At 45.1% G+C, this 18,694-nt stretch overlaps 1 protein-coding gene across 4 annotated transcripts in view; it reads right to left on the minus strand.

Annotated features, from left to right (window-relative positions):
- Nucleotides 1–18,694, minus strand: part of ABCC11 (ATP binding cassette subfamily C member 11) — a 70,290-nt gene that overhangs the window by 17,028 nt on the left and 34,568 nt on the right. For 3 of the 4 annotated variants that reach the window (XM_045442659.1, XM_045442657.1, XM_045442656.1), the window contains 11 exons: nucleotides 18,172–18,243; nucleotides 15,651–15,775; nucleotides 13,756–13,828; nucleotides 11,870–12,073; nucleotides 10,146–10,280; nucleotides 9,963–10,059; nucleotides 8,118–8,207; nucleotides 5,477–5,580; nucleotides 2,794–2,991; nucleotides 294–520; nucleotides 36–173 (listed from right to left, as the gene is read on the minus strand). In XM_045442659.1, the coding sequence (XP_045298615.1) occupies nucleotides 36–173; nucleotides 294–520; nucleotides 2,794–2,991; nucleotides 5,477–5,580; nucleotides 8,118–8,207; nucleotides 9,963–10,059; nucleotides 10,146–10,280; nucleotides 11,870–12,073; nucleotides 13,756–13,828; nucleotides 15,651–15,775; nucleotides 18,172–18,243 (1,463 nt within the window). The remainder of the gene's footprint in view (nucleotides 1–35; nucleotides 174–293; nucleotides 521–2,793; nucleotides 2,992–5,476; nucleotides 5,581–8,117; nucleotides 8,208–9,962; nucleotides 10,060–10,145; nucleotides 10,281–11,869; nucleotides 12,074–13,755; nucleotides 13,829–15,650; nucleotides 15,776–18,171; nucleotides 18,244–18,694) is intronic. The other variant, XM_045442658.1, reaches the window with a different exon arrangement.

Raw genomic sequence — 18,694 nt, forward strand, 5'->3', positions numbered from 1 at the left:
GCCCCTTCATCCTCAGATGACAGCACAGGACTCACTTGCTGATGAAGTCTTCAGTTTTTCCATAGACATGGATGGAGCTCAGGCCCTGCAAAGCAGTGAGGATATGGGAGAGCAGAGGGGAGCGGCTATAGTTCTCCAGTCTCTTGAACATGTTGATGGCCATCTTAAACTTCCTGCATCAAGAATGAGAGTGAGTGACCTGGGCAGTCCTCCTCAGGGACCAACCAGTTCTACATACCAGCCTGGTATCCCAAGTCACAGACCCAGCTCACAAGCACAAAGAACCCACTTACATATAATAAATAAGGCAAACAGTAACTAATATGATTCCCATCAGCAGGATATATGGAGACAGCACACTGACAACCAACAAGATGGCAACCACCATCAAAAACAGGACTAAGAATTCTTCAGCAACAACGGGCAATAACTGGTCCAGCTGATCCAAGTCCCCTGCAAAGCAGTTCAGGAGTCGGCCTGTTGGGGTTGTGTCAAAGAAGCTCATTGGGCAGCAGAAAACCTGTAGTGACAAAAACAACCCAGATCAAGAGATAGTTCTGGAACTTGATGAAGATGTCAGTTATACTCAGCCCTGAAGAGATGTAGGATACAGCCTAAAGGGTGTGCAAGGGAGGCAGTTTAGAGCAATGGCTAAAAGCATGAGCTCCAAAGTCAATCTGCCTGGGTTCCAGTGTTAGCAAACTCCTCCACCTACTGCTGTGTGACTTTGGGCAAGTTACTTAACCCCTCTGAGTCTCAATGTCCTCATTTGTAAAATGGGGATGATAACAACACTTTACTGAGTTATGGTGAAGATTGCACAAGTCTGCAAATAGACTAAAAACACCTCTGAGATATGCAGCTTAAAAGGGTGAGCTTTATAATTACATGAATTATATATTAATAAACTTGTTATGAGAGGAAGGAAGGAAGGAAGGAAGGAAGGATAGGATTGAAGGAAGGGAGGAGGGAGGGAGAGGGAGGAAGAAGTAACACACTAAAAGTCTCAGAACAGTTCCTGCATCCTAATTAGCATTCCATTAATACCAGCACTTATTATTTTCTACAAATGGGACCATTTTCATCAGGATTACCGAAGATTAGTAGCAGCAATACTACTGCAATTGCACATGACTTGTTGTCTTGGGTAGAATTTAAGCATGACTGCCCTTTCTTGAAGATGGTGTCCTAACTTGGTCTCTAAAAGCAGTGGACATGAGGGCCTTTGGAGATCAAAGAACATTTCATACTGGAAGGGCTCTAGCAAAAGCATCTAGTTCATGTCCTCATTTTATGGATGAGAAAACTGAAGCCCAGAGAAGGGAAGGTTGCTCAGCAATTTGCTCAAGGTCACCCAAGTAGTTAATGGCAAAACCACGACCAGACGTCCCAAGGCTCCCCAACCACCCTGCCCCAGCACAGCCACACTCTTTACAGAAGACATTTCTTAAAGGTTTGTGGCACTGAGCAACTGACCAACTGACCACTTCATTTACCCATGTATTTCTCAAGCTGTAACACAAGAACAAAACATAAATAGAAGTTAATCCTATCTATTAAGGCCAAAAGTAAAGGAAGGAATAAAAGGAGGAGGGAGGGAGAAGTAAAGTGCATTTTGACTATTAATAAATAATAATTATTTGCATCATAAAATTTCCCAGAAATGCTCTGCTTCTCTTCAACCCCTAATTTAAGCTGGCTGAATGTGACTCACCCTTCAGGTCACAGCAGAGAGGTCCCTTCCTCCAAGAAGGCTGCTTGGACTCCATCCTTCCCTCCATCACCTACATGCTGGGGTTAGGTTCTTAAGACTCCATGGGCTCCCACCCAGGAGGTAATTTTACATACTATGTTACAACAAGCCTATTTTCTCATCAGTCTCCCTCAGTAGACTATAAGGCCATGATGGTCTGAACCATACCTGAATTGTTCATTCACCACTGTAAGCCCAATGCCCACCATAGAACCTGCACATAGTAACATCTGGTGAGGGGGAGAGCAATGATATTTCCAAGAGGCAGTTTGGTATTTTAACCATAATACATTCTCATCAGGACACACAAGGATGTCAGACTTCTTGTATGTAAAATAAGGATAATAGTACCACTTGAAAAGGAACTTGGGACAATTATAAGCAACACTATATTTGGCAGTATTCAGCCAACAGAGGCCAACATTGGTGTGCCCGGCCCTCCAGCAAGGGACACTACCTTTTAGAATCACACTGCTGACAGCAGGATAGTTTCCAGGCACCCAGCTCATTCTGTGGCTTGCTCCCACCCACCCAGTGGCCCAGCGTGCACTTGCAACTATATTCTGCAAAGGGAAAAACTATGGAGACAGTAAAAAAAGATCAGTGGTTGTTAGGATTTGAGGGAAAAGGAGGGATGAGTGGTACAGCACAGAAGATTTTTACAGCATGAAACTGTTCTGTATGATGCTTCATGGCAGATACATGTCAGTATATATTTGTCCAAGTCTATAGAATGTACAGAATAAAGAAGACTTTAGATAAACCATGGACTGATGATGATGATGATGATGATGATGATGATGATAACGTATTGATAGTAGCTCATCAATTGTAACAAACATCCCGCTCTAATGCAAGATGTTAATAACAGAAGAAACTGGGAGATTAGTAAGGGGCATATGAGAACTCTGTACTTTCCACTTAATTTTTCTTAAACCAAAAGCTTCTCCAAAAAATGAAGTCTAGTAATTAAAAAAAGGAAGAAAAGCAGGAAAGGCTAGGGCTCAGCCTGCAACAGCAGCCAATACCCAAGCCCATACCTTGCTAAGGAGTTTGCTGTGCAGGGCGGTGGATGCTTTCCTCGTGAGTTTGGTGAAGGCCTTCGAGAAGCAGAGACTCATGCAGATTAGCAACAGCACACTGAGGCCATACACCAGTTGGTAAATTGGCAGCTGAGGGTTGTCCAGTATGTCGCCTGGGTCTGCTGTTGTTCCATTGCTCTCTTGGCTGCTATTGGTCTTCAAGAGAGAACAGAGTGTGGTTTGATAAGACATATAGTTGGTCTTGTGCCCAGTTCCTGGCACAGAGCTCCTAAAATCCCTGTAATTCCCTAAGTGATAGGGGTGCTGGGGGCATCTTTTGTTCTAATATTTGGACGTTGACTCTGATTCCTGACATAAAATCTTCTAAGACCCTTGGAGTCTCTGGAGCAATCTCTAATTGCTTTTTGTAGCTAGTGTGTCTTTTCGTAGCCAGTGAGATGTCTGGTGTGAGGAGGGGGCTAGATAGCGTCAGGATGGAGAACTGGTCACCAGAAAGACCAAGCCATTACTAGAAGCTTAGAACTTTCAACCCCACCCCACCCCACCCTCCGTCTGGCTGGGGAGAGGAGCTGGAGGTTGAATTAATAATTGATCATGCCTATAAGATGAAGCCACCACAAAAATCCCTAAAGTACAGGGTCTAGAGAGCTTCTGGGTTGGTGAATACATTCACATGACATGAGGGTTGTGCACCCCTACTCCACAGGAACAGAAACTCCTGTACCTGGAGCCTTTCTAGATCTCACCCTATGTACTGCTTCATCTGGCCAATCATCTCTATCCTTTATTATGTTCCTTATAATAAACTGGTAAAAGTATTCCCTGAGTTCTGTCAGCCATTCTAGCAGATGATCAAATCCAAAAAGGAGGTCATGAGAACCCCCAGTTGACACCTGGTCTGCCAGAACTATAGGAGGTCTAGACTCGTGATTGGCATCTGAAGCAGGGACAAGCTTGTGGGACTGAGTGCTTAACCTGGGGAGTCTGCACTAACTCCAGGTGGTGTCAGACTGACTTGAATTGTAGGACACACAGATGTTGTCCAGAGCATTAGAGAGTTGGTTGCTTTCAGGAAAAAAAACTGCACAATAGATATCAGAAGCATTGTGTGGGAATAGAGCAAAATAGTGAGTTTTCTTTCTTTGGGGAGGCAGATCATCTGAATCAGGCACCCGCAAGGCTGCCAGGGTAGAAAAGGCTTGATAAATTCACTCTATGGTGATTAGGAATTTGTGCTATATTGGGGTGCCTGGGTGGCTCAGTCGGTTGAGCAGCAGACTCTTGATTTCAGCTCAGGTCATGATCTCCTGTCTCATGAGTTCTAGCCCCACATTGGCTCACTGCTGTCAGCCTGTCAACGCAGAGCCTACTTCTGATCCTCTGCCCCCCACCTCTCTCTCTGCCCCTCTACTGCTCCCACTCAAATATAAATAAATCTCCTTCTCAAAAATAAATAAACATTTCAAAAAGAATATTTTTAAAAAGTTAACCAAGTACTCCTTTGGGTAAACATGGCTTGGAATCAAGAACCAAGTTCAAGTCCCAGCAGGGGACTTCACATCCCAGGGAAGGTTCTTTTTCACACTATCCTCTATAAAATGGAGACAGAACCCACCTCCGAATGTGGTTGGGAAGATGAACGAATTAAGCAGGCACATAATGGCTGAGAACTGCAGGTCTCTCAACACAAAATAATTCCAACCAAACCCCTGTGCTAAGACACTTGACCAAACTTCAGCATGGCTTCTAGCGGCTTAAGGCATGTCCCTAGGAGGACCCCAGCCCCTGCCCCCCATCAAAATGCCTGCCTGCGGAATCTCAACCACCACCAGGAAAAGTTACCATTTGTTCTAGCCAACACCTGACAGCATGCCCCTGACCTCCCTTTCTCGGAGCCCTCACTAAAAAGTGCTTACAGCTGTGAATACACAGCTCTTACAACTCAGAGCATCTCTCCCAAGGACCTGGGAACCATGTCTTTAAAATGTAATCACCATGAAGGATAGGGCCTCTGTCTCCTAGTCCCTGCGGGAGATTAGTCCTAACTTTGATAACTGCCAGCTAATGGACACAGCTGACCTCATCACATTCACACTCACCAACCCTGGATAAATTTCACTCCTCTGCCTCCATTCAGTCCCCATATTCATTCTCCCTTTAAAACACCCAAATCACCTGTGCACAAATCGGATGAATTTCAGCTCTTTCCCCTGCCATTAGTAGTGACTGAGTAAAATGTGTTTTCCCTGCTTTCACTAACATCAGCTGTGTTTAACTGTGATGTGTCCTCCCAGCCCCCAACAAGGAGTCCAGAGGCACATTTTAAATAAAGCAGAATGAGAAGGCAAAAGGGCTATCAAAGGAAAGATCATTCCATGGAATGTAAAGCATTCTTGAGGACTTGTCTGGGGACATAAACCTCTTGGTTTTGTCCTGACGAGACTGTACTGGTGACCGCTCATTCTATGAACACTGGGGGTCAGAGCTGGGAGGGAAGCCCCACGTCTGGCTCTCAGAGGTCCTCTCTAGAGCTTTTTCATTTGTCAACTTGGCAATGGCAGGCTTCAGGCTTGCCATGGGGTTCCCTAACCCATGCTCTGACCCTCGTGGGGCCCAAGGAGTGGTGCCCCACTCCATATCAGCCCACAGAAACACACCCCACTCCCACCATGACACTTACCCCTGAGCCCTGCTGCAACCAATAGCTCAGCCACCAGAAGTTGAAGACTGTGAAGAAGACAATCCCCATCATGAGAAAGACAACAATGGCAGAGGCCATGTAACCTGGAGAGACAAGAAAGGGGAAACACACAGGTGCCATAAAAAGGTGAAGGATAATGGTTGACAAAGTTGCTCGGCCATCCCAATCCCTTGGATTTCCTTGACCCCCATCCACCTTGGACACCTTGGAGGACTTCCAAGGTTAGGAAGCCCAGTAGTCAAGTCCTGACTCTACTACTTACAGGCTATGTTAGCCTGAGCAAAGTACCAAAAGTCATTCCACTGTTTTACCTATGAAATTGTGATGGTAGTCATACTAGCCGCATGGGATCACTCTGAAGAGGATATGTGATAATGTGTGCCAAACACCTAACCCAGTGCCTGGCACAAAAGAAATATTCTAGAGTAGTCTCCCTTATGCAGGTCCTGAGGATTCAGTCTTAAAAATGACATCAGCTACCTTTTATGTGGTATGTGCTACTATGGACTATGTGCCAGGCATAGTACTAAACACAGACATTATCTCTGAATTTGGAATTCATGCACCCATTTACTGAGTATCCAAGAAGGGAAGAAACTTGCCCAAGGTCATAGAGCTGGCAAGTGGTAGAGCTTGGATTCAAAAAAGCCAAGGATGCGGGGCACCCAGGTGACTCTGTCGGTTAAGCATCCAACTTCAGCTCAGGTCATGATCTCAGGGTTTGTGAGTTCGAGTCCTGCGTCAAGCTCTGTGCAGATGGTCAGAGCCTGGAGGATGCTTCAGATTCTGTGTCTCCCTCTCTGCCTCTCTGTTCCTCCCCCACTCATGCTCTGTCTCTTAAAAATACATAAATGTTAAAAAAAAATTTTTTAAGCCAAGGATGGGAAAACCCAGGGTGCATCTCTTCCTTCTGTAGATGTCCCTGCCCCCAGCACTCTCCCCACCTGTTCAGTCTGTGCTCCATTCCCATATTTGTGTGCGTTGTTAAGATTTTAATTTTTAAGTAATCTCTACACCCAACATGGGGCTCGACCTTACAACCCTGAGATCAAGAGTCACATGCTCCACCGAATGAGCCAGCCACGGAACCCCTTGCCCATATTTCTTCTTTTGAATTCAACCCTTCCTTAAGCTCCACTCAAGGGTCACCCCTTCTTTGATGACATCTGAGACTGTGCCTAGCCACAGAGATCTTTCTTACTACCTGGGTAATGCAGATGTCATAATTCTCCAGCTAGATTCCATGACTGGCCCTTGGAGACCTTTATGCCTCCTCTCCTCTGGAACTTGGCACAGTGCCTGGCCCATAATAAGTACTTTGTAAATACAGATCAATTGGTTGCTGGATTCATTCATGCATTTGCTGGCATCTGCTGCTCCCCTCTCTGGCTAGGCACTATGTTATGCCCTGCAGGGCTACCCATGGTAGAAGGAATAGGGATGGTGATCTATGCACAGCCTACCTCTTCCTCCTTTAGACAAGTAGAAAGAAGATACACCTTACATGGGGTTAGGTTCCAAATTCAATCAAAAGTAAAAAGTTGGCATGGAGTCCCAGTTACTCTCACAAATACCTTAAATTACTTAAAAAGTACAGTATCATATACTTGGTTTTGTGTTTATAAAATTGTACAGTTATATTTATATGAATTTGGTAATGTATACCCTTTAATAAAGCAGTAGCTTTGAAACTTCTAGCTGCCTGCCACCCACCATCAGAAATGCATTTTGAATGCACACCAGGATAAAGGCTTCACCAATGTCACTGTATGATATGGAAGCAGACAATTTCTATTCTCTTCTATCAGATTTCTTTCAGTGCTGCTTAAAATTCACTCAACTGATTTCAGAACCCACTAGTGGGTCAGGACATAAAGTTTGAAAAACACTCAAAGAGTACTGTATGAACTACATTTTCTTATTTTCTCCATTCTTGGTGCTATGGCAGCTGGGGCCTTGATCTTGAGGAGACTGCTCTTCCCAGGGCTAATTCCTAGAAACAGCAAATGACTCCCTGTGAGCACACTTGGGATGTACAAATCAACCAACCCACAGCCACACTCCCAACCTCATCCTGCATCAAACTCACACACCCAACCAACATTCCTGCCCTAAATCACCCCAGGTCCAGGTTCCAAATAACTAGGAACCAGTCCTATAGCCCAGAGCCCCCCCCCCAATTATTCAAATTATATAATCTTAAACTTACTCAGCATACCCACCCTGTCGCACCCACTCCTTCCCACAAAAACCCCAATAAGGCCTTGGGGCCTTCCCTCTGCCTCCTGACCAATGTGGCCCTGCATGGCATACCCTGTCTCCTGTTCCTAGGGTCCTGTGAACATAAACTTCTCCCTTTGTGGCAATAATTTCCATGCCTGCATGTCTTACCATACCTGATTAAAATAAATCTCAGGTACATTTTAACACAACACGAAACCTAACTTCCAGCACTGACTATGGTGGTAGTTGAGTGTGGCTGAGATTGGAATTTTGCAGGTCAAACCCGTGAATGGCATGACTCCTCTGTGCCTCTCTACTTTGCATGACTGCACACATTCCACTCAGGTCCAATCAGAGAGAGAGTCCCAGGCCTGGCATGGCAGCTGACATACAGTACCTCCAGTTGCCTGGATATAGTGGTGGTAGACACTCCATCTCAGGGACCCTTCTTTCATCTTCTCCTTCCTTGTGAGCTGATTTTCCAGCACTGGGTCAGAGTAAGAGAACAAGGAAATGATGTGTCTTTCAATCACTTGCATGGCCTTCCAAGGTCAAGAAGACATTTTATGAAGCCTTCCACCCCTGACTTCCACCCTTTTCCAGAGACCTCATCTTCCAACTGCAGTGCCGCATCCAAGTCTGATTCTGACCAGCATGTTTTCCTTGGAAAACTCTGCCGAAGGTAACTTTGACCTGAATTCCACAGCCTGCAAAGGGGTTTCAACCCCAGCCATTCAATAATCCTTGGGGTCCAGGGGTTCCCAAGATCTTGATGGGTTGGGAGAGGCAGCAGGAGAGAATGAAGAAAGCAATGATATGGAACCAGAAAACTGGGTTCCAGAGTGGTCATTGCAATACTTTGCAAGCTTAGGCAAATCATTTAACTTCTCTGTTTCCTCGTCTGACAACTGGCAACCCTATAGATGGTTGCTAAGATGCTTTGCAGGAATATTCTTCTGAGAAGTCCTCAAAAAAAAAAAAAAAAAAAAAAAAAAACAGCTGTCTAGACTCTTGTCCTAGAGCAGGGCAGAGAGACGAGTTCCTGAAGTCCCAGTAGATGCTACTGATGACAGTAGCAACAAAAGGAAGCAGCACTGTGGGGGTATCTGTCATTTCTGCCTAAGGCTCTCCCTTCTTCTAATAATGCCCTAATTTCCCCTGGGGAAAGGGCTCTCTTCCTGGAATTTGAATTTTGAGGGAAATCACACTATTATGGAAAATATTTAGAGTAGATTTTCTTCAAAAAGATTCTGCACCTGTTCCTGCCACTTATGGCTCAAAATTGCTGAAGAGTGATTCTTCAACTTTTCATTTTGTAATCTTCCAATTATTCTTCTGCCCAAATCGGGCTACTTCATTGCTAAAGATGATTTTGGTGACAAGAGCCTCTAATAGGCCAAGCACTATCCTGGGGCTTCCCTACACATGATCTCATTTTATCTCCACTACAACACTACAAAGTAAGCACTAGTTACCTTCAATTTTGCAAATGAGGGTTCAGAGAGGTTATGTTGCTTTGCCAAGGTCACCCAGCTTTGTAAGCAGCAGAGTTGGAATTCAAATTGAGAACTGTCTTACTTTAAAAATGAAGGTCTTTCTGCCCTGCTGCCCTGTTTCAGAAAAGAGCCAGACTGTGAGCTTCTGGATATCCAAGACTGGGCCCAATTCATATCTGGTTTGTTTTTTTTTTAAGTTTATTTACTCTGAGAGTATGCACAGGCAATGAATGGGCAGAGAGAGAGGAGAGAGAGAGAATTCCAAGCAGGCTCCGCACTGTCATCATGGAGCCTGACACGGAGCTTGAACTCACCAATGTGAGATCATTGACCTGAGCCGAAATCAAGAGCTGGACACTTAACTGACTGAGCCACCTAGGTGTCCCTCATTTCTGATTTCTAATACCTTTGTTTTCAACATTTGCTTTCAACAAATATGTAATGATTGAAAGTTTAAATGCCTTACAGTTAAATTTATGCCACTCCAGGCCAAAGCTACCCACACTCTGTGTCTGCCTCTGCACACTCTCAACTCTGCCCCCCCACAACACTTACTTCCTAGATCTTCAGGCCTCCTGACCAGCACAGTCCGAACCCCGCCACCCTCAACTACTTGGATCATGTGGTCTAGGATCCTGGCCAGTGAAAGACATGACCCTGTCTGGGGTCCAGGAGGAAATGCTAGGTCCTCTAGAGGACCCAGGCAGATGCACAGGTGTTCTTGCCCTGTTGTCCAGCACCATTACCAGCATTTTCATAGACAGACTCTTCCTGGAAGGTGGTCTGGGCTTGCCCTTGCACCTGAGAGTCTTCTGCTGTCTTTGCTGTGTCCTGCAGTGGGTCCTGGGAAGAAAGCACATGTCATGAATGTAGGGGGCAGGGGGTGCTCCTCTACATGGGCAGTGAGTGTGGGGCGGGTTGGAAATCACCTGTGTGGCTTCTCCCTGCATGTTCTGGATGAGTTGGGCGTATCGTCCCTTTTTCTGTATTAATTCGCTATGAATTCCTTTTTCACAGATTTTCCCATCTTCTAGCAAAATGATCTGGTCACAAAATGCTAAATACTGAAGAGTCAGAAGAAATAGAGCCTTCGGTAAGCATACAAAAAGATATCCTACTTCACCACTCATAAGGAAAATATAAATTTAAATCATAATAAAATATTATTTTATCCCCTCAGGTTGGCAAAAATCTTAAAACATTGCATAAGTGCAAGCATTGGTGATGACTGCAGGAATAGGGAATCTCGTACAAGGTAGGGGGTTGTAAATTAGTCCAAATACTGTGGAAGACAGCATGATAATATCTAGTAAAATTAAATATTTAAGCATTATGACCCAACAATTGGATGCCTAAAACTCTAATCCCAATAAACTCTCAAACATACATAAAGATACATATGAAATGACGTACGCCAAAGCATTTTTTTTGTAAAAATGAAAAATGAGAAACAACCTAGATGTCGATCCCAGAGAAATAAATTCTGCTGTACACAGATATTGGACTGCTACACCAGTGAGAATTTTAAAAAGCTGCATGTATCAACATGGGACATCTCAAAAATACAATATTGGGTAAAACATGCAAATTACCAAAGGACGCAGGAAGTAAAATATCAATTATATAAAGCTTTAAAATATTCAAAAGGGCACTTTACCATGTCTAGAGGTGCTTACATGTGTTGTAAGAGTGTGGAGGCCTGCACAGGAATGACAAACAGGAAAGTGAGGAGAACAAGAGGCAGGAGACAGAATGCAATCAGAGAGGGGATCTATGTTCAATTGTGTCTTCTGGGTGGTAGAAACATGGGTTTTCATTAGGCTATTTAATAAACTGTTCTTATGTCTTAAATATTTTGTACCAAAAAAAAAAAATAGGCCAAACTAGAAGTAGAGGGAGAAATAATAATAATGCCTTGAGGCCAGAACCAAGTATGGGAATATCTAGGGCAAAGGCATTATGAGAGGCAGCACCTAGCATGGTCACCGTACTTCATCCAACAACATGAGACTTGGGGAATTCTTCTCTGAAAGATTTCTTTGTAACTTCAAAAGCAATAGTCAATCCATCAAATCTGAAGGAGAACTTAAAATTTGGTTTCAATTTTTACCAGCCACAGAAACCATTTACCAGCCTACCCTCTCCATGGGGAAAGCAGAAGACATCCAAGTTTTTTACAATGCTCCTCAAGTTTTGAGGTCTAGTCTGAGAGGAAGAGGTAGCTGCTGTGAGGTTGTTACTGAATCAATGGCAGAATCAATGGCAGAAACGTGAGCATCGGGCACCTGGGTGGCTCAGTTGGTTAAGCGTCTGACTTCAACTCAGGTCATGATCTCATGATTGGTGAGTTCAAGCCCCCCCCCCCCTCCACCATCAGGCTCTCTGGCGTCAGCACAGAGCTCACTTTGGATCCTTTGTCTCCCCCTCTCTCTGCCCCTCCCCTGCTTGCTTCCTGGCTCTCGAAAGAAAGAAAGAAAGAAAGAAAGAAAGAAAGAAAGAAAGAAAGAAAGAAAGAAAGAAAGAAAGAAAGAAGGAAGGAAGGAAAGAAAGAAAGAAAGAAAGAAAGAAAGAAAGAAAGAAAGAAAGAAAGAAAGAAAATGTGCAGATCTACATTAGTCATCAATAATGGCCAGAGCCCTGAAAGGGTGATCACCTGCAGCTGGTGGGTCACCAGAATGACAGTCTTCCCCCTAAGCATCTTTTTAATGCACTCCTCAAAGATGTGCTTCCCCACGTGGGTGTCCACAGCAGATAGAGGGTCGTCCAGCAGATAGAGCTCATGGTCAGAGTAGACAGCACGGGCCAGGCTGATCCTCTGCTTCTGCCCCCCAGAGAGGTTGAGGCCCCGCTCCCCAATCTGCAAATAGACAACCAAAGGCACTGTGTCCAGAGAACAAGCCCAGCCAGGTATGCTCAAAGTTAGCCAGGTAGGCACATATGACACAATGAACCTCTTCGGTGCACGCTCCTGCACACCTAGTGATTTGGCACCCCTGGTATTTTTTTAAATATTTTTCAAAATTTGCTTAATAGGGAATGAAGAAACTGATTTTTCAACTAATTAAATTTTTATAACTCATAATTAGATACAATGTTTCTAAACCTATCAACTTCCAAGGTGGCATTTTAAAACTCTATTTAATAAAACAAATTATTCCTAAGGAAGAGCACCTCCTTATGTCTTATTTGGGTTTTAAATTTCTGTTGACAGCGACTGTCGACTTGCAGCATCATCAGCCCTCTCTGTCTAAGACTGTTTGCGTGGTGTACAGCTGCTCAACAGGACAGAGCTGCAATGGCTAGAAGGGGGCTCTGTTGTTGCTGTCAAGAGAAGGAGTATCTTATACACCTTATGTCAGGAGTTACTAACAGTAACAGGCAACCAGAGTTACTGGACAGCATGTTTTGGGTCCCCTTGCAGACTAGCATGCCAGCACCTGCTGGCTGGCCAGTCCCTCAGTCATCTCTGCAGACAAGGGTGCCAGGGCCTAAGTCCCCATCCCTGCTCTACCATGAACTCTTATGGTCTCTGTAGAAAAGAAGCAGAGTTTAAAGAGCAGCAGGGCAACCTCCTGTCACTGCTCTGCCTCTAGTTCACCACTGTGTGTCCTGGGACAGGCTGCATCACCCAGTCAAAGGCTTAGTTTTGCATTGAGTCATCACTCAACAAATGCTTACTAAGTGCCTACTGTGCTGTGATGATAAACCAACGCCTGCTCTAGCTGGGCACTATTCACTGCATTTCGTACATATCAGCTCATCTAGACCTCAAGCTTGACCAGGTCCATACTCTTATTGACGCCATTCTACAAACCAGAACTTGTTCTTTCTACTGAAGAGATAGCCCCGAATAAGACAACTGAGCTCTATGCTCTCAAGGGTTTACAGGGTAAAAGGTATCCATCTCTAAAAGAAGGATAATAAAAGCACTGACCTCCTAGAGTTACCTGAGGTTCACTTAAGACAATGCATTCAGGTTGCTACAATTTTGCATCTGGTGATCAGCAGACTGAGCTATTAATATATCATAAAATCAAGACAATAATAGTCCTTTTATCTTATAAAGGTTTTATGCAAATTAAAAGTGGCTACAGATGTGAAAGACGGTCAATTATCACGAAAATGTGAATCATATCGCCATCGGGAAGCCATGGCTGTTATTCCCACTGGCAAAGGAAGAGCTGGCCAGAGGGGGCAGAGAGGGAGGGAGCGGAGGGAAAGGAAAGAGGAATGGATGGGAGGTTTCTCATCTTCACAGAGTTTCCACTGCTCTTGCTCCAAAGGTGGAGTTTGAGGTCAGCTCCCCCTCCTTGTGGGGTAAGGTAGACTTGTTGCCAGCTCTCACTATAAGATGAGCCCCAATTCCCTCCTGGGGTGGGGAAGGCTTTGAGGCAGCAGCTACAGGGCCGTGAGCTGCTTTGGGAAGGAAGGGCTGGAATCCCTCCTCTACATACCCAGGGAGGCAGCATGAGGACCCCAGAAAAACCACTACAAAGGCACCATCACAGCAGAGGCAGGGGGTGCTCACCTCCCACTCACCTCTGTCATGTCTCCAAAGGGCAGAATTTCCAGGTCCCGGTTCAGGGAGCAGCAATGGAGCACCTGGAGGTACCTGCAAAGGACAGAGAACTGAAGGGACAGGTGGCCCAGCCACAGGCCCTGCAGCCTTTCCAAGTCAGGAAGGGAAAGATCTCTCACTCCATGTTAAGAAATTTGGACTTGATCCAGCATTTAACAGTAAAGCATGGGAGGCTTTTTGCATTTCCTTCCTCCCTTCATTTCTTTTAATCTAATATGTGCATTTAGTAAATATTTGAACAGAACAACATCAACAACAAAAGATATCATGAAAAGCAAGCCTCTCCCATCTTTGACTCTCAGTTTCTTACCTCAGAACAGCCACTATTATAGTTTTTTACATATTCATTCAGAAATAATGTGGTCAAATATGTTTGTGTGCAGCATATATAGGTTTGTGTTGTTTTAATGGCACCATAATATTTCATTATATGGCTGCACCATAAATTATTTAACCACTGTCCCTGTGATGGACATTGGGGTTCTTTATAGTCTTTTGGTACTATTAACAATGTGTAATATGAGCATTCTGGTATATGGGCCTTTGTGTTCATGGGTGATACTACCTATGCATTAAACACCTAGCAGTGCTGAGTCTAAGAATTGGTGCATTTCTTTTGGACCAGATACTTGAAAACTGCCCTGGGGGGGGGGGGTGATGGGTATTGAAGAGGGCATCTTTTAGGATGAGCACTGGGTGTTGTATGGAAACCAATTTGACAATAAATTTCATATATTTAAAAAAACTGCCCTGTGAGCTATATCAGTCTGAAAGCAGAGCAATGACAAGATGAGAGTTGTGTTTGGGGATGGCTGCCCTGCAGGCAGGACACAAGGTGGAAAGAGCAAAAGACTGGAGACAAGGAGCCAAGGGCAGGGGCAGCGGGAACTGTCCAAGCAAGAGATAGCAGGCAAGAACTGGCAGTGAGATGAAGAAGAAGAGACAAATACAAGAGATATATAGGAGACAGAATTGTCCAATGTGAGTGACAAATTAGATGTGCAGCATCAAAAGACGAGGCGTCAGTCTTGCTGGGGTACACAGTTCACTGATGTCATTAAACCAAATTGGACAACTTGGGAAGAGAAGCAGGCAGGATGGGGGTTGGGCAAGCAGGGTGCTCAGGAGCTGGTGTTGGACTTGACACTGAGGAGCCCACAGGACAGCCAGCTGGAGGTGACCAGTTCGTACACCTGTACATCCATCCCCCTCAACATTGCTACTGGGGGCAGATTATAAAATCAAGCAAATGGTCAAAGGAGGCCAGGGTCCACCAGAGTTGGAAGCACAGCTATAGCATTGAGGGCTGTTTTGGTGAATAGACTTCACTCCTAACTTCCAAGTGCATGTCTGAAGCAGGTAAACCCCAGACCGGGAGATAGAGGCCACAAAGGGCAAGGATGGTGGTGGTGGCTCACCAGTACTGGTTTCTTCTACATCCCACAACCTCATCACCCTATTTGCTTTACCTTTTGACTTAGAGGTGGGGAATTCATTAATACAAATGAAGTTTTAAAGTACCGTTGTTGGAGGGAGAGGGTTATTTTGACTCCCATTATATAACAGGTAAGCATGGAATTTCTGATAGCAACTGGGTTCAGATCCTGATTCTATCATATCCTCCACGGTCTGTGATTTTAGGCAAATCATTTCACCTCTTGAGGCCTCAACTGACTCATCTAGAAAATGATATGATAATAATCTTTCTTTCACAGCGAGGAGGAAATATGTTGACGCATAGAAGTGAGCACATAGCAAGTGTTGGCAGTTGTCAAATTACTATTCACAGCTGGGGATCCCTCCCCCAACCAGCCCCACGCACCTGTGTCCCTCCGGGGCCCTCCCAGAAGCTTACCGGGCCTTGTCGTACTGGCCTCCCATGAGGATGTTCTCCCTGATGCTAGCCCTGATGATCCAGGCCTGTTGGGGGACATAAGCCAGGCTTCCATGCACCCCTACTGAGCCCTCCAGCAAGTGCATCTGCAGCAAAGGGAGTCAGCCTCAGGACTGGGTGGAACAGGGGAGGACCCTGTCTGGCTCAGCAGCCACAGTGTCCAGTGACCCACTACCCCCTGGGACCCTCGGGGCTCTCCAATGTAAATGGGAGTTTTAACATGGTCCTGCCAGGCCCACCAGTGAGTCTGAGGGAAGGTCCTGGGAATGTGGGACAGGAGCCAGAGCTAAACCAGGCCAGTTCCTGCTGTGACTAAATCCAAGGTCTGCCTTGAAGCCGCCCCATACTTTTTCTTTCTCTTATTTCTCCAGTCCCATTCTCTAGCAAGTGGTGCTTCCATGGTCTTCATGGTGAGATGGAATGTTCTAGGTCATCTCTGACCATCCCTGGATATCAACAGAATTATTTCTGATGTCATTAGATGTGATAATGTAATCCTGTGTAGATGGGACAAAGTCCTTTTTGGGGGGACATCACGATGAAGTATTAAGTGGGAAAAGTCTCACAATCTCTGTAATTTAAAATAGTTCCACAAAATATGTTTCTACATAAATGTGGCAAAAATGCAAATGCTATCAACTGTTGAATCTAGATGGTAGGTATATGGGTGTTTAGTGTCTTTCTGCTTTTCTGTTTGGTAAATATAAAAGCCCTTTTAAAAAAGAGCTGGGGGGAGGGGTGTCTGGGTGGCTCAGTCAGTTAAATGTCTGACTCTTGATCTCAGCTCAAGTCATGATCTCACAGTTCGTGGGATCAAGACCTGAGTCAGGCTTGTGCTGGCAGCATGGAGCCTGCTTAGGATTCACTCGCTCCCTCTCTCTCTCTGCTCCTCCACCACTTTTGCACGCATTTTCTCTCTCAAAATAAATAAATAAACTAAAAAAAAAAAAAAAAGACTGTAACCCCCATCCCCACCACCCCAGCATAAGATATCATCATCCTGTGTTCCTTTCTCTTTATGATCCTGTGCTTCCTACTTCTGATTTAGAGCCAGGTTTTAATTAATTAGAACAAAACTTTAAAATGACATCTTTTTGTCTCCCTTTATTAGATGGGAAGTGACTGGTTCATTTCAAGAGGAAACTGACAAACCACTGGCCACACAGAAAGGTGGCCTTGGATGGAGGGTGCAAGGAAACGTTGCCATTGTGAAAAGCGAAGCTCTGACATCAAGTGGACCTGGGTTTCAACCCTGGCTCCTCCCTCACCTGTGGTGTGACTTGGGCCAGTCACCTCTCTGAACCTCATCTGCTCACCTATAAACTGGCCATAATGGCTGCCTTCCTCATGAGGTTATTTCCAAGTTAAAGGAGAAAATAGGAAGCTCTTAGCACAGGGCCTGGCATGAAAGTACTATTCAAACTATTTTTACTATTTTTTATTTAAGTAGAATCTTATCTTCCCCATTTCCAAGAAGTTGGGGCAAGGCCATCACATGAGGAGTATGAACAGATGAGCTGTCGGGAGAGAGTTCCATGGACAATATGACCACATTCCAAGGAAGTGATGAGGTTGACTATAACATTTGGGAAAAGCTGAGGGAAGAGCTAGATAAAGAAAGAAACTGCGAGTCCTCCCAACAACCTGGAAGGAGGGCAAAGAAAGGAGGGGAGAGAGAGAGCAGCCCAGGGCTGGATGCGGCTGGGGCTGAGCAGGGAAGTACTGAAGAGAACCCCCTTGGGGAGATGGCCATAAATTCACACCAGATGCCATGGCTGTTTTAAAGTGTTGTTCAGTGAAAAGTGTGCAATGTGATCTCAATTGTTTTAGAGCAACAGGTTAGGGCTTTTTGGAAACTGGAAGAAGGGTAGGCTGAGGCACATGTCTGCCTGGCTGCAGACTAAGCAGACCTCAAGAATATCTGCAGACTGGACTGGGAGGGTTTGGATCTCAGGGGCAGGGGCACCCATCAGGCATGTAAATTCCACTGCTGGAGTGTAAGTGTAAGACTGTCCTGTCCCATCCCATGCAGGAGGGCCTCCTCTCCCCTGCCCCTCCTTCCTTCTTCCTCCTCCTCCCTCCCTCCACATTGCTCTCCTGATGTCCTCTCACAAAGGACACCTGTCTCACTCTGAGTTTGGCTTCATGAGATGATTTTTATTATCATATTAAATTTTGGGACACCCTGTATCATCACCCCGAGAGCTGATTGATTACAAACAGGGTGGGGAAAGCACAGAGAACTGGTGAGGGCAGATCTCTGGGTGAGCTAAGAGGCAGCACTCCTGGAGGGTGAGAAGGAGGCACATTTATAACACACCTCCCCCTCAGTGCATGCCCAACTGCTCTCAATTTATAAAAATTGCATTGGCTCAGATCCCATCAAGCAAGAAAGTGATGGTGAGGTGGACTGGGGGAACTCAAGCTTGGGAGTCCCTGGGCTGCCTGTGGATGGGCATGCATGCAGTCACAAGTCACTTACCTCCCCCAGGATGGCTGACAAAAGGCTGCTCTTGCCACTTCCAGTGTTGCCACAGACCCCCAACAAGGTCCCCTGCAAAGCCAAGGAGGAACATTGGGACAGCACAACCCTCCTACTCACCCAGGGTGGGTCTGTTGTTTGAACACAAAATGACAAATAGAAAACAAAATAACCACATCCACCCCAAGGCCTCTCAGACTAGCAAAGCTCAAGAGGGTAGGATGTCACAATCTCAAAGGAAGGAAGTCACATGCAAGTGACAGAAAGGAATTCATGGATAGGTGGTCCTATCAGGCAACAAACCCAAATTCCAGATCTGTACCTTTCTGCTCTATTATCTTGGGCAAGTCATTTATCCTCTCTGTGCCTCAGTTTCTTCATGTATAAAATGGGCACAGAGAAGTCAGCTTCACAGAATTCATGCATACATACACTTATTCATTCATTCATCCATTAAATGGTATTTAAGTTTCTCCTAGGTACCAAGTAATGAATAAAAGAACTCTCATTCCATATTCTGATG

This window comes from Leopardus geoffroyi, chromosome E2 (assembly GCF_018350155.1).
Source record: "Leopardus geoffroyi isolate Oge1 chromosome E2, O.geoffroyi_Oge1_pat1.0, whole genome shotgun sequence".
Classification (NCBI taxonomy): Eukaryota; Metazoa; Chordata; class Mammalia; order Carnivora; family Felidae; genus Leopardus; species Leopardus geoffroyi.